Here is a 16,419-nt window from a genome sequence, read left to right on the forward strand (position 1 = left end):
AAGAAACAGCCCACCAAGCAAAGAATCGCACACACTATAGACAGCAACTAATTTTCCCACCTCCATTTGTGAATAACTAGCCCTTTCCCCTCTCCATGATGCCTGAGATGCTACTGGGATCCTGTAGTGAGTTCTTACACGTGCATAATGGTTACTTTAAGGACTATGTTGCCAATTGTTTGGGGGGAGGCATAAGAACCCTCCAACTCATTAAAATGTTTTCCAGAATTTTCTTAGCTGTTGACTTTTTTTCTCTTCTGTCTTTCTCATCCTGGGTGATCCCAGATGTCCTCATGTCCCAACTCAAATATAACCTACAAGGAAAAGTGGCCCTGGCATCCAACTTAAACTAACACTGCCACTGTACCCTCACATTCTACCACACATTAGCATTTATCACAAACTAAAATTACTGTAATTCATATGTCTCCTCTCTCTTCTTCTTCATCCCACCCACCATTAGAACTATTTCATTGTTTTTTCCATGCTCAGCACTGCGAAGCATACTTGGCATATAATGGGCACTCTTAATAGTTGTTAGATGAATAAGGAAGGAAGGAATGAGACTCTCAGCTTAAAATTATGTTTACTTAAAGTTTTTATATTAAACTCACAGGCATATGCAAAACTAATTGCACAGGAAAGGCCAGTTAGAGAGGAGTTAAATAATCTAGGTATAAGATGATATGATCTAGAATATGGTAGTGGTAGGAAAATAGGGAAGGTGAGGAAAAGAAGAGCTTTCTCATGAAAAAGCATCATGGGAATTAGGAAATGACTAGAGACAGAACAAAGGATTAAAGCATGTGTGCTTAAGGTTTTAATTCCAGGTGTCTCCTGGGGTATTAGTGCACACAGTGGGGCTAAGGTGAGAAGGAAGGTTGAGGAATAAATTTTTTAAATATTTATATTATTAAAGTAGCCATCAAATTAGTGGGAAAGAATGAATTAAAGTAGCCATCAAATTAGAGGGAAAGAATGAATTATAGTTTTTTGCTTGGTTGGTTTTTGGTTGTGTGTGTGTGGTTTTTTTTGTTTTTTTTTTTTTTAAACTTCAGAGTGATTTAAAACAAGCTCATAAGAAAGCCACAATAGGATGTGGTGGAAGCCAGGGGACTACTATTTTGAAAGAGTACACTGGTGTTTTAAGAAAAATTGCATGAGTAGGTCGCAACAGACATAAATGACGGCATCAATCATAGCAGGCCAGAAGGAACATAGGTTTTAGTTTTTCTTGCCATAATAGGCAGAACAGAAACCTAATGAACGAAAACAGACAATGTGATTTAAAATATGAAGCAATGTGACAATAACCAGACACCTGGCTGAATAATCAAATTAGTCCATACCACTATTTCACTGAACTACCTGTCCTTCCTAGTCTATCACTCTTTGAACCCTAAATAAGAATAGCAAAAAGTAGCTGATAATCAAGCCAGAAGATTCTTCCAGGCAGGAAAACATGAAATTGCAGAGGTACACAAATTTGCAATACATTTCCCTGTATTCCAGAACATATGTGGTAAGCATTTATGAAGGATTTGATGAATGATAAACAAAAAGATCCAAGGAAACATAAGGAAATTGTTCCCCTAATGACTGGGAAACACAGCAATGATCATCATCCTTTAGTGACAGAAACAAAAAGTAGGACTGGCAGTCTTACAGCAACAACACCTCAGGAAATAGTTGAAAAAATATTTAGAAGCAATAACAGAAAAGCTATGTTAGACTACAAAAAAAGTACCATATTTAAAATCGTTATTGTTAGCAAGCAATCTGATGAGTACAAAATTAAGACATTTCAACTGTACATTCGAGACTTTAATAATTTTTTTAAAAAATCAAGTAAGTAATGGGAAATGCTTATACCTACAGAAAAAGTTACTTAGGGCAAATACAATTGCTTCCAAGTATTTCCATTCATTTAGTGTTCAACAAGCACTAGTTGGGCTATTTCTCTGTGATAATCAGGGGAATACAAGATCAAAAAAGATGTGCCTACCCTGTAGGGTCTATTGCTTAGTTTCTAGCAGGAGACTCTCTGATTTTTGGCAAACTTTTTCACATGTATACTTTCCCTAATGTTGCTAATAAACATGAGATCTAGAAGCAAAAGACACGGAAGGCAAGGGAAAGGAGTATATGTATAATGTAGTAAATCCAGAAAATAGGAAAATAGGCACTAACTTTTAAAATTAACAACACTTTTTCCCTTTTTAAAATAACTAACTTGTAACTACTGGTGAAGACATCACGTACCTCCATGTTTCTACTATTTCATTGCTGGGGAACTTGGTATAAAAAGCTTAGAAAACAACTGATTAAAATTAAGCTGAGGATATTTGTCACAGCTCACTCTGCCTAAGATGCAGAATTACACTTAAGAATTTACTGCCAAGTATAAGAAGCTGCAAATCAGTTTATAAGTGTCACTTTTTCCCCTATGTGGATTCATCAGACATTTGGAATTTGGACACACAGAGAAAGATAGACTACTCAAAGAGCTTTTTTCCCTAATGGGAAAATTGTTACAGATAACTTAGTAGCAAACAATGCATCATTTAGTGAACTTCAAAGAATCACAAATTAATTTCACATGAGAAAACGAGTTGAATTTGTAATCACACATCTGGGGAAATATGAAATAATACAAGATGACATACAGGGATTCATTCTTAAAAAAATTGTTAAATGGAAAATTTAAAAAGATAGAGGCTTTCAATGAATCAATTAATAGCCTTTCATAAAATCCACATTTGATTTTTACATAACCTGATTCATATGCCTCTCATAAAGAATATCTAACATGAAGGTTAAAATAAGATTTGTTTTAAAACCCCTCACATGATAATTGGGGAAAGTCATTGAATATTGTTGGTGATAGTATGAGGAACTGATGGCAAATTAGTCATCTCTCACCATTTCTTCTTCATATCATTGCAGCCATACCTCCTTCTTTCAGTCCACCGTCCATGCTTTTTCTGCCTGAAATGCTTGCCCCTCCCAACATTTGCTTTGGTGGCTCTTACGGATCTGTTAGGAGCTTTCCCTGGCCACCACATCCCACCCAAATCCCACCCAAGCTGTCATCTTTCATAAAATCCAAAACTTTCTTTTGTAGCACTTATCACAAAATTTAATTACATTTGTATGTTTACTTTTTCCTTCAAATTACTGTTAAGCTCCGTGAGGATAGAAATCACATGTTTTCCTGTTAGTACAAAACTCTAAGAAAAGGGTACAGATAATCCAAAAGAAAAAGGAATAAAGAATACAAAGCAGATTATTTCAGGAATAACTGGTTCCTGAAATGAAAAAAAATTTAACCTTACCATAAGGAAATGAAAATTGAAACTTCAATGAGAATCTGCTTTTCACCCATCATATTTTAAAGATCAAAAAGCTATACAACAAATTGTGATATCAAAGATGTATGGAAATGGGTATTTTCACATATTGCTGTCAATACTGCCAAATTTTATATATATATATATATATATATATATATATATATATATATATATATATGCTTTTGTCCATGCTCATTCAAAGTCAGAAAATACATAAAAATGTAAAAATATGTAAAAGCATTGTATACACTAAAGATATACTCAATGCATTTGCAAAAAACCAGAAATTAAATTACATCAATTCAAAGTATTTAAATTAAAACCCACTCATAAAATACTTACTAAACCTATAAAAAGAAAGGGGTGCCTCTTTCCTAAAAGGTTCTCTAAGACATAATAAGTTTAAAATGCATGGTACAACATTTATTAGCATGGCTATTATCAAAAAACAAAAAACAAACAAAAAAAGAAACAGCAAAAGGTGTTGATGACGATGTAGAGAAACTGGAAACCTTGTGCACCGTTGGTGGGAATGTAGAATGGTGCAGCCACTATGGAAAACAGTATTACGGGGGTTCTCTTAAAAAATTAAACACAGAATTACCATACGATCTAGCAATTCCACTTCTGGGTATACACACAAAAGAATAGAAAGCATGGACTAGAACAGATATTATACACCCATATTCATAACAGCATTATTCACAATAGCCAAAAAGCCAAATGTCCATCAATGCATAAAAGGATAAATAAATGTGGTACATTCATACAATGGAGTATTATTCAGCCTTTAAAAGAAAGGGAATTCTGACACATGCTACAACATGGATGAACCCTGAAGACATTAAACCAAATGAAATGAACCAGACATGAAAAGACAAATATTGTATGATTCCTCTTATAAAAGGTACCTAGAGGAGTCAGAGAGACAGAAAGTAGAATGGCAGCTGCCAGGTGCCAAGGTGAGAGGGAATAAGAAGTTGTTTAGTGGATACAGAGATTCAGTTTGGGAAGAGGAAAAAGTTCTGGAGATGGATGATAGCGGTGGTTGCACAACTATGTGAATGTACTTAATGCCACTAAATGGTACACATGAAATCACTGAAACAATAAAATTTATGTTATGAATATTTTACCACAAAAGAAGACTCATCTAAAAATAATAATTTTAAAAACCCAGCATAATGTACATGGCATACTATCACTAGTATAATACATATGTATATGTCTTTCCACACATGTAAACATGTATGTCTTTTCCTGTATTTCTATAAAATAAACAAGAGTCCGGTCCACAGTAGCTGCCTCCTGGGAGAAGAACCAGATGACAAGGAGACAGGAGTGGTTAGTCCTTACCTTTCATTGTGTAGCCTTTATATACTTGAGATTATTATTTAAAAATGAATTAAATGTAAACCTTTTTCTAAAGTATAAATGCTACACCCTGATTTCTCCTAAGCATTGAAGATTAACAAAACTGTAGCTTAAAACAATCATGAAATTTTATTTATGAATATTTCTCGTATTAGGTGGCTCAATTAACAGTTTCTGTCAAGTTTTTTAATATATAGAGGATATGCTTTAACTACTCCACTGGATAGCAAATATTTATGTATTCTCTCATTTATTTTTCCAACAAAATTTAATAAAATGCTCATTCAAAATAAATCAGAAAATACATAAGAGGTTAAAGAATAATATCTTACTATAAATGCATATGGGGTTATGATAGGCACAGTTTTTAACCAACTTATTTTACCTAATACTATACCATGAATATCTTCCCATGTTAATAGACATATGTTTATGGCTATACTGTATTTTGTAAAGTATTCTGAGATATAAAAATATACAATACACAAATGTTCAATTAAATAAATTTTGACAACTGTTTATACCCGTGTAATCATATACCCAAAACAAGATACAAAATATTTCCATCAATTCAGAGAGTTATCTCATGCCACTTTCCAATCAATTCCTACCTTATCCCCAGCCCGCCCCCACTACACACACACAAAAAAAAACACAGAGATTCTGAAATTGTGATTTCTATCACAATAGATCAATTTAGCTAATGTTAAGATTTCATAAAATGTAAACATACAATATTTACAGTTCTATATTAAGCTTCTTTTGCTTAACTTGTTTGTTTGATTCCTCTATATTACTGTGTATTTCAGGAATTCATTATTTTACATGCTGAATAGTATCCCATTGTATGAATATGTCATAATATTTTTATCCATCATCTTGTTGATGGCATCTGAGTTGTTTCCTGTTTAAAGTTATGATGAAAAAGTCTGCTATGAAAATGTCTATACAAGTCTATTGTGTGCATGTTTTCATTTCTCTAGGAGTGAGCTTCTAGGTCACATGATGTATGTTTAACCTTGGAAAACTGTTTGGTGGCTTTTCAGAAAGGATCTGTCCCATTGTACAGTCCCACTAGCAACGTATGATGCGATCAGGTGCGTTCAGGGGGGCATGGATGCAGACCCTACCAGCAATACGAGACTGTTGCATATCCTTGCCAACCCTGGGTACTGTCAGTCTTTGATTTTAGCCAATCTAAAGCATTTGGGATAGTACCTTGCAGTCGTCTTCACCTGCGTCTCTGTGATGACCATATATATCTGGCCCCTGCACGCACATCCTCCCCCACCCTTTTGAAGCCTAATATACTTCTTTCAGGTGTTTGAACATGCCAGGATTTTGCTAAGCCCTGGCCCATAATCACAATTCTCCTCTCATAACCTGAAATTCCTGCCCCACGCTCTGCCACCCCCTTCTTAACTGACTAGTCCTAATCACCTCTCAGGTTGCAGCTTGAATACCATCTGCTTCAGGAAGCCTTCCAAGACCCCCTTCTAGCTTCCATAGAAGGAAACACTTTATTGTGCACTGCGTTTAATTACACGTCTTCTCTGCTCTGCCCAGAGGGCTGGGACCAGGTCAGGGGTTCATCTCCTGTATCTCTGGAGTGAATGTTGGAGTAAATAAGAGAAGGCTTTGGAGATGAGGTAATATTTCGGCTGAGTCTTGAAAACTGTGTAGGATTGAAATTATCTGGTGCACAGTAAAAAAAAACAACCAAAAATAATCTAAGCTGAACTCTCGGACAAATTCCTAAGCAGCAGGAAAAAGTATACGTGTGAGGATACTTACATAGCTCAGATGGCTAAGAGGTATGAGGTAGAAAGTGATCAGAGGAGAGGGGACGAGTAGGGAGGAATCCAAGAGCAAAAGCCAGTATGTGCCATGAGCAGGATACTGGTCTGTACTTTCTGATAGTGAAGTGTCACTGAAGCATTTAAAGCCAAGAAGAGACATGGGCAGACTCCCATGTTAGAAACCTAACTCTGTGGGTGAAATTGAGGACATATGGACGTGGCACAGCTGGAAACAGGAAGACCAGGTGGAGGAAACAAGAATAATAGGGATGGAGCTGGGGGTCAGAGTGTAGAGATACTAAGAGGCTGAACTGACAAGGCTTTGGAACTGACGGGATGTGGCCCCAATGGTAGAGCACAGAGTGGTAAAGCGCCCTGGTTCTGGGTCAAGGCTGCGTGGCTCTGGTCCTGATGCCACACTTACTAGATGGGGGACCTTAGGTGCTTTCCTTAACTCCTCTGCTTCAGTTTCCTCAACAGTGGAATGAGGATAATAAAGAGTCTTAACTCATGGGAACACTGTAGCACTGACTGAATAAATACATATAAGTGCTTAGAACATGCCTGTACATAGTAAACACTCAGTAAGTGTTAGCTGTTACTATTACCATTAACTAGGGAGGAAGAAAGGTGTTGAAGTAGAAGCTTTGGATTTGGAAGCAGCCCCAACACCTGGGAATTAAAACCTCAGGGTGGACGCGCACACACCAGGAAGAGGAGAGCCAAAGGGTGCTACCCCAGAGGCAAGAAAAGGGACATTTAGGAAGAGAACAGAGGAGGAAATCAGACGTGATGAGAAAGGAATGCTCAGCAATGCAGAAAGAGAACCAGGAGACAAAGAGACCAGGTCACAGAAGACAGAAAAGAACCTCAAGGAGGATGGAGTGCTCAGTGTCCATGCTGCAGAGAAATCCTCCCGGAGAACCAAAAAACATCTAATGGGACGAGGCAGCTGAGAAGGCACTCACAGCTTTTCTAGTATCCGTGATGCAAACAGAAGCCAGCCGATGAGGTGAGTGAGAGCAGAGCTGCCTCATTCAAGATGAACTGGGATTGGAGAGGGCGGGGATGGAATACATACTTTCTAAAATAAATGTACACTGCTGCTTCAACTATTAGAACTAAAGTAATTTTAGACACTGGTGCCATTGCTTTGATTCCTTTGATGAAAGGCTATGTATCTTTAGCCTCTAAACGCAATCCAAATCTGCCATTTACCCTGAACATCACGAGACATATTGTGACTTCTCATCACTGCAAATTTTATAGCCGGCTTTGGTCACAGAAAATCTGACTTGTATAAAATGTATAATACATTAGCCTGCATTAGGAACTTTAGAGGCACATTTTTTTTCAACTGAAACTCAAAATGCATTTGGATTTCTATTATTTAAGAAAGTAACCTCAAACATTTCTTTGACTTCAATAAGGAAACAGACAGTAAAGAGGATAGGTATAAGGTTCACTTGCATATAAACTTAGGGAAAATGATGTAAGAGAATGGTAGAAAGATTATATAAAGACTCTGCATTCTAGGCAAAGCAATGAAATCCAGCAATGTAGTGAAGACATAATATCTCTATTAACGGATGGTACCTTTCCTCCCAGCACATGTTTGGAGCCTTATTTCATACCAAAAGTCCACACCGAGAAGCTGGTCAAGACTTTGGCAAACACACAAACTGTTCTAGGATCGAACAACCCAGTGAGCTTCTTGGCTGAATACTGGTCTCAATAGCAGGAACAGATGCAATATAAAAACTGTTTCAATGCCTCAGAGCCCAGAGAGGAAAAATGAATATGTAATGTGCTGCATGCTAGTCAAAGGAAATGCTAAGGCTAATGTTTCAGCTGCCTGACTCTGAATAAGGGTTCACATTTTGATGTATTATAAACATCATGCAGTATTTAACTGTATTTAGTAAAAAAAAAAATATTCAAATAGGAAGCCTAAAAAATAAAAAGGATGTTCACATACCAGTCATTTTCAAAATAAAACAAGCACAGACAGAAAATGTGCTGATGATTTAATGAGAGGCAGTTTCTTTAAATCCACTGGATATGTGTTACAAGTGGGCACCATGACTATGACTGATTAAATTAGTTTGAATCACAAAAAATAAAAAATAAAACAAAGAAATCTAGATGTTTGCACTGGTCTCCGTTTAGCTAACTAGATTTTTATTTTTAAAAAGCTTACAGAGCTAACTACTGCTGCCACCGGGGGAAGAATCGAACACGTCATTGCTAGAATAGATTATGGGGGATCATTTGAGTTATGTTTCTGTTAAGTTCCCACAATCAATTGGTATTCTTCAGGGATAATAAAAGCTCACATGGAACTCTGCTGGAATTAACAGGTTCTGCTCTGCCAACAGCTAGCTTGCAAATTTAGGTACAGACATTTAATCCATAGTCTCATCTTCAAAAGGAAAAACAAGCCATTGCATAAGCATTACACGAGTCAAAAAAATTCTATCAGTAATGCCACTTAGTAAAAGCTCAGAATTTTAAATAAACGGAGCAAGCCTATACAGCTATTAAGTTTTCTCCAAAAACATACATTTAGGCAAGAAATACTAAGAATATTTAAGCAAGTAGGGAAAAAAATGTTATTACCCTAGTTCCACAGATAAATATAATAAATAAATAAAAGTGAATCGTTATAGCTAGAAGGGAGGGGACTTGAGCAAAGCTTGACCAGAAACAAACCTCATTTGCCCTAATGTGGGTGGTTATGAAACAGTTTTTTCTTCAAGCAAAATGATGTCATTAAGGATCAGGCCTATATAATTCCAGAATATTTCCATTGCCAAAATGGAAGTTCTCAAAGGAGTTTGAGTAAAACAATGGATTAAGCAATACATTCTAATTTGCATTCCCACCCGCAACATCTTACCATTCTCTACCCTTAATATTGGGTTGAATCACATAAAATTACCATTTTTATATATCGAAAGTGGTTAAATATCAGCAATTTCATATGGTCCAACCTAAGTAAAATGGCGAACTGAAGAGAGAGAGGGAGAAAGAAAGAGAGGAACTTGCATTCAGGGAGAATGAGAAGGGAGCTATCCTCATGCCATACAATCAGTGGCATTTGTGATGGATACTGTGCAGGTGAAACTAAAAGAATTCAACAAGTACTGACCTGCAACCACCCTGCATGAAAAATCAGCGTGGAGTCCAAGTTATAAAGAGAGAAGAGCCTGAGAGATTCTGGCAACAACCGCTAATCCAGAGGGCCAAGGGACGAAACAAAGCTGAGTCTTGCGACAATCACAGTTCCCATCCTTCATCCTCACGGTATTTAATGAGGCCCCATCCTGTAGGAACCTCTCCACCCCCAGTCCCTGACTGCTTCCAAGGGCGGCTCCCTAATGCGGCTACACTGGGACAGAGCCACGCATGGCCTCAGTCTACCAAAAGCAGAAGGCAGCAAGCCCAGTTTCCTTCTGAGGTGGCTGGACTTTCCTAGCCTGTGAAGCAGCACCTTCATACAGGCTACTCCTACCTGGCTTACAAGCCACACAAAAGGAAGCTAAATGCAGAAAGTCAATTGTGAATGCCTCGCCTGACACAGAGCAGACACTTCATGGATCTCCCAATCTTCCCACAGCCCCCGCTCCTTTCTTCCCCTCAGCCAGTCCTATTCATAACCTGGGCATCTTCCCCAGCTGCGGTCCCTGTTGCTTATGCAATCTTCCAGAACCCAGCTGTCCAACAACGGACCCAAGGAGAAATCTTATCAGCTAGGCTTCTAATTTGCAAGCAACACTAACTGACACTGGAAGGGAAATGTATTGGGAGACCGTCCCGGACACAGAGTACTGACAACAACTAAAAGTCCACACCTAACAAAGGGCTAACGTTATGGGGAAGAAAACAAGAGGCAATGTTATGGGGACCCCAGAGACCACGCCACAGGACAGGAAGAGTCTTACGAGTGCACCAGTGCTGTGAGGATGACCTGCAACCTTCCCTCCATGTCTGTTTCCCTTCCTTCCATCTGTCCAACCTCGCTTCACTCTCTAAAGATTCAAAGCCCTGGAAAAGCATGCATTGATTAGCTGAGCTCAGGTCATAGCTGCCCTGTCTGAGCTGGAGCAGGAAGATGGAGGATATAACTTCTATGTGAGTGAGACCATTTCCCAAAAGGAAATCTGGTGCAATGGATATTGGCCAGCCAGTATTAACTAATACTCATGGCAAGGAAACAGAATATTTGGTTAGCAAAGGAAGGGATTTGAGGCGAGTTACACTGTCTATTTTAGGACAAATGCCCAGTGTGGATACATCTGTTATTGCTCAAGGATGAATAAAAAGGATGAACACTTCAACTCACAGACAACAATATAAAAAACACAAAACTAAAGGGTAATAAAAACATAGTTAAAACCAAGCATTTGAAGCCAGAAAAGAACAGGCTCCATACCACAGAGAACTGAATCTGAGGGGGAAAACAAAACAAAACAAAACAAAACTTTGAGAAAAATCTCCAAAACACAGTTAAAAAATCAATAAATAAAATAAAATAATATAAAATAAAATAAAAATACATATGCAGAAAAGAAACTAAAGACTCAATGACTAGATAATTGAATTCTAAAACAAATAAAATAAAAACAGTAATTAATTAGCATGAGCAGAAAACATAATCTGGAGTAATGTTTGAATTGGTGAATGGAAAATTTAATATCTACATACCTGGTGAAAATTTAGAATTCTATGGATAAAATTTAAAAACTCCTGAAAACGTCTGAGCAGAATGGGGAAAAAAGGTTACTTTCATTGACATATTACATAAGAAAGCTTTTTAAAGAGAGAAACCATAAATTTTACAGTTAAATTCTTCTATTAAAAGATGAAGACTCTCAGGATGATTTTAGAACTAAAAACTATAGTCAGTGTCCAAGAGAAATACACAAGGTGGAAAATAAAAGTTAAAATAATAAAAGTTGCTAATGTGCATAAAGACTTAAAATATTAGAGGCATTGTATTAATAATAAGCACATTATTTGTATTTGTTCAATCCTCATAAAAAGCAAATAAAATAAGTTCCAGTGTTAACCCCACTTGACAAATGAAGAAAATGAGGGAGAGGATAACTTCCCCAAAGTCACACAATAGATGGGAGTTTGTCAGGATTTCAACCCGAGCAGCCTGGCTCCAGTGCCCAGCCATCTGAACTACCACTCAAAATGGAACGCCTTTAAAGTAAAAAAAGCAGCCATTGATCAGATAAATGCAAACAAAAAGAATAAAAATTGTCTAGTCCATACTCTCTGACCATAAGATATGAATACTAGTTATTAACAGCTAAATTATAATTGGGAAAAAAAACTGCACTTGGAAATTAAAAAGTATTTTCCTAACATACCCAAGTCAAAGAGAAAATATTAAATGGCTATAGAAAACTTAAGACAAAAATACAATAATAAAAAAATAACATAAAAATGTGAAAGCTAGTTAGAGTAGTGCTAAAAGGCAAACAGGCAAGTTTCTTATTAAAATAAATGAGCTGGCTCATTTAGCATTAGTAAAAGCAGATGGAAGGAATTAAATATAAAATAAGAAAGGTCAAGAGTAAAAACTGGTAAAATAATAGTTCTTTGGGGGTACAAAACGGGGGTACAAAATCCAACAACAACAACAAAAAACAAAAGCTTTAGTCAATCTAATCAAGATGAAGAAAAAAAATGAGATTCTCAAAAGTAATAAGAAAGGAAAGAAAATACAGATATGTTAAAATCTTACAATCTAAACAGTGTGAGTAAAACTCTATAAAATTCTAATTTAAGAAAATATGAAGTATTATTTGTACTCAAGGATTAATGTAAGACATAGAGGGACCAAAAAAATTTTAATCTTAAAATTAGTCAAAGAATTACCTATAAAACAAACACCAGTTCCACAGGATTTTACAGAACAGTTGGCAAACTAGTAGATACCGCGATTTAAACTAAGGATTCCATTCTCTCTCTCTCTCTCTCTCTCTCTCTCTCTCTCTCTCTCTCTCTCTCTCTCTCTCGCTCTCTCTCTCTCTCTCTCAATAAGAGAAATAAGCTGCTACCGTTTCAATTTAAAAAGTCAAGATATTTTACATAACATTTTGGAATTCCAGCTTTTCTTGAGTAATTGGAGGGATTTCCTAACAATACTTATTCCAGTGGCCACATGTGGCTGGAATGCAAGAGTGGCTAACCCTTTCAGTGGGGTAGTTACTCTTGGTTCATTCAAGTACCTCCAAAGCCTACAGCCTCCAGTATGGCAGCTTCCTGGCCAGTCTTATAAGCAAGCATTTTAAGTGTGCTATGGGGGGGGGGGGGGGAAGCTTCAATGACTAATGATGGAAAACCAATTTTTCCGAAATTACCTTTAAATGTTTATGTCAATTTCTATCAAAATTCAATTTTTAATAGGGTAGGAAGAATTTAACAAATGAATTCTAAAGTGCTTTGAGAAAATTAAGTGGCCACTCATTAAAAGAATTTTTCAATAAAGAAAGACAAGGGGAGAATTAAACTGTCAGTTAATGAAACATATCATAGAGCCGCAACAATTAGTCAAATAGAAAAGTCCATGAAAGAGGTCAGAAATTCCAAAAATCAATACATATTTAAATACAATAAAGACAGCACTCCCAGCCAGTAGAAAGGATGGACTATATAAATCTTAGGGAAGTAGCACAGCATGAAAAAGAACAGCCCATAGGGTTGGACAGGCTGGGCTGGATAGCATATCAGTGCAGCACGTCCCAGCTGGGTGGCCCTGAATGACAGAACTGTTGTGAGGATTATCAGTTACCATTTGTAAAGTACTTAAAACGTAGTAGTGCTGTATAAGTGACATTAAATAAATAAAAGAAAGCAATGCATGCTAAGATAATCCTTAAACTCCAGGGAGCAGAGGAGAGGGAAATATGATGAACAGAACCTCTCATCATACCACATTAAAAAAATAAATTTCAGAGCATTTTATGAATTTTTGACTCCAAAGGCAAGGGAAGTAAAAGCTGAACTAAATGAATGGGACTTTATGAAACTTAAAACCTTCTGCACAGCAAAATAAACCATCTACAAAATAAAGAGGCAACCAACTGAATGGGAGATTTTTGCGAACAGTGCCTCCGATAAGGGGCTAATATCCAAAATATACAAGGAACTAATGAAACTCAACAACAAAAAAACAAACAACCCAATTGAAAAATGGGCAAAGGACCTGAAGAGACATTTCTCCAAAGAGGACATACAAATGGCAAATAGACATATGAAAAAATGCTCAACATTACTAATCGTCAGAGAAATGCAAATAAACACCACAATGAGATATCACCTCACCCCAGTCAGAATGGCTACCAACAAGACAAATAGTAACAAGTGTTGGAGAGGCTGTGGAGAAAAAGGAACCCTCATACACTGTTGGTGGGAACCCAGACTGGTGCAGCCGTTATGGAAGGCAGTGTGGAGGTTCCTCAAAAAACTACGAATAGAATTACCATATGACCCAGCAATTCCTCTCCTGGGTATCTACTCAAAAAATCTGAAAACATTCACACATAAAGACACGTGTGCTCCAATGGTCATTGCAGCTTTGTTTATGGTGGCCAAGACATGGAAATAACCAAAATGTCCTTCGATAGATGAATGGATAAAGAAGTTATGGTATATATACACAATGGAATACTATTTGGCGCTAAGAAAAGATGATATATGAACATTTGTGACAACATGGATGGATCTTGAGAGTATAATGATAAGTGAAATAAGTCAGACAGAAAAAGCAGAGAACCATATGATTTCACTGACATGTGGTATATAAACCAAAAACAACAAAAGAACAAGACAAACAAATGAGAAACAAAAACTCAGACACAGACAATAGTTTAGTGTTTACCAGAGGGGGTGGGGGGTGGGAGATGAGGGTAAGGGGGATCAAATATATGGTGATGGAAGAAGAACTGACTCTGGGTGGTGAAGAACACACAATGGGATTTATAGATGATGTAATACAGAATTATACACCTGAAATCTATGTAATTTTACTAACAATTGTCACCCCAATAAATTAAAAATAAATAAATAAATAAATAAATAAATAAATAAATAAATAAATAAATTTCAGGCTTTTAAAAAGTGAGTGGTAAAAAATGAAACTATGGGAAAAAAAACTATAAACTGATCCCTAGATTAGGGAAGACCTTTTAAAATACAACAGGCAAAGTCAATATCAAAACAGATTAAATTAATTTGACTACAGAAATATGTTAAAAGTCGGCATATTAAGCACTAAGAATTAAAAAGACAATAAACACCTGAGGCAAAATAAGTGATAATATATACGTATGTGTGTAAATATAATTACAAATCAGTATGAAAAATTACATAATCAAGCAACTCATAAAAACTTTGCCTATATATGAGAAAATACGCAATATTGTCACTTATCAAAAATGCAAATTAAAATTGTATTTTTCAACCATCAAATTGGTCAAGGTTTTAGAAAAAAAATTATATTATTGGTCAATAGGCAGAGAAATTGGTCAATTTCTATATGGAAGACTGAAGAATACACTAAAACAACCTTTCTGGGGGTCACTTCGATTATACACTTCAAAAAACCTTTAAAATATTAAGCCCCTTTGACCTAGTAATTCCATTTCTAGGACAAAGCTGGAACATAAGGATTTCAATGGAAAGGTTTCAAGTCACTTTTTCAGAAATGAACCAGAATCTGGGGAAAAAGGACGTGAAGAAATATTTTAAGTTTCAGATACAAAGCTAAGAATTTGTACCTTCTAAAAATTCAACACTTATGTTACTATATAATCAATGTTTAAAATTATCAAACTTTAAAAAAGCAGTTTCAAAACAAACCTTTTAACAGCATCTTTCTTCTGTGTATCTATAGTATCCCACCACTTTGAAAGGTAGGAGATCTCAGACCACATAAATTTCCTCCGCGAGTCTTCTTTCAGCTTGATGACCATGTTATTAAAAATATACTGAGTCTTCTCTCTAAAGTAGTCATCGAAAGTCTTCAACCAACCTACATCAAGACACAAATATACCACAAAGGTCTGATTTCAACTCAGTCATAGTGCATTGATTTCCTTTGGATACTCTTAGATATTTCAGTCATATAAAGACATACACAATAATTTAACTGTTTTCAATTAATGAAATTACATTTGAATGAACATGAGACAGAAATAGTCATTAAAAATGAAATGATGAAAATACTCTGAAAACTGCACAAGTTCAGATAGAAATGTGAAAAATGACTTAAGGCCCAAAAGCATTTGTTTATACTTAACAATTATAGTTTCCAATTATTTATAATTTATGTCTAGTTTAAGGGAATTTCTTATTTTAAAAATCTGAATAGTGTTAATAAGTTGATATTACTGTTCTCATAATATGGGATGAACTTTTTATCCTCTCAGGCCACATCTAAAATTTCCACCCATTAGATGTTACACTAAGAAACAAAATCACAAGTACAAACTGTATCTGAATAAAAGCCAGCAGCAGAGCAGTAAGGTATTTACAATCCTATCATGAATACTGCAAAGTAGAATTCTGCCAAAAATAGGCATTAGTTCCCACGGCTGTTCATTATTCCATTTTTTGGTAGAACAAATTGACACTAATCAAACAACAAATGTGTACACATATATGTAAAGTTTTCTCAAAAGAGAACTGCAGAGAACTTAGTTCTCTGACTTTTCTTACTACTTCTCAAATATCTTGGAAATTTTATCTAAAGACATTTACAATTTGAGTATCAGGAAACATTTTAAACAAGACCTATAGGTCCCAACATAGCCCCATCTGGCAGAGTACTAAAGGAACACAAATGAGTGACCAAGGCAAAATGTACAGAGCCACCA

The 16,419-nt window shown here is 36.1% G+C and overlaps 1 protein-coding gene across 2 annotated transcripts in view; it reads right to left on the minus strand.

Annotated features, from left to right (window-relative positions):
* Nucleotides 1–16,419, minus strand: part of MAN2A1 (mannosidase alpha class 2A member 1) — a 166,153-nt gene that overhangs the window by 111,294 nt on the left and 38,440 nt on the right. For both annotated transcript variants that reach the window (XM_081054556.1, XM_081054557.1), the window contains exon 4: nt 15,404–15,575. In XM_081054556.1, the coding sequence (XP_080910682.1) occupies nt 15,404–15,575 (172 nt within the window). The remainder of the gene's footprint in view (nt 1–15,403; nt 15,576–16,419) is intronic.

Source organism: Rhinolophus hipposideros (genome assembly GCF_964194185.1).
Source record: "Rhinolophus hipposideros genome assembly, chromosome: 7".
Taxonomy (NCBI): Eukaryota; Metazoa; Chordata; class Mammalia; order Chiroptera; family Rhinolophidae; genus Rhinolophus; species Rhinolophus hipposideros.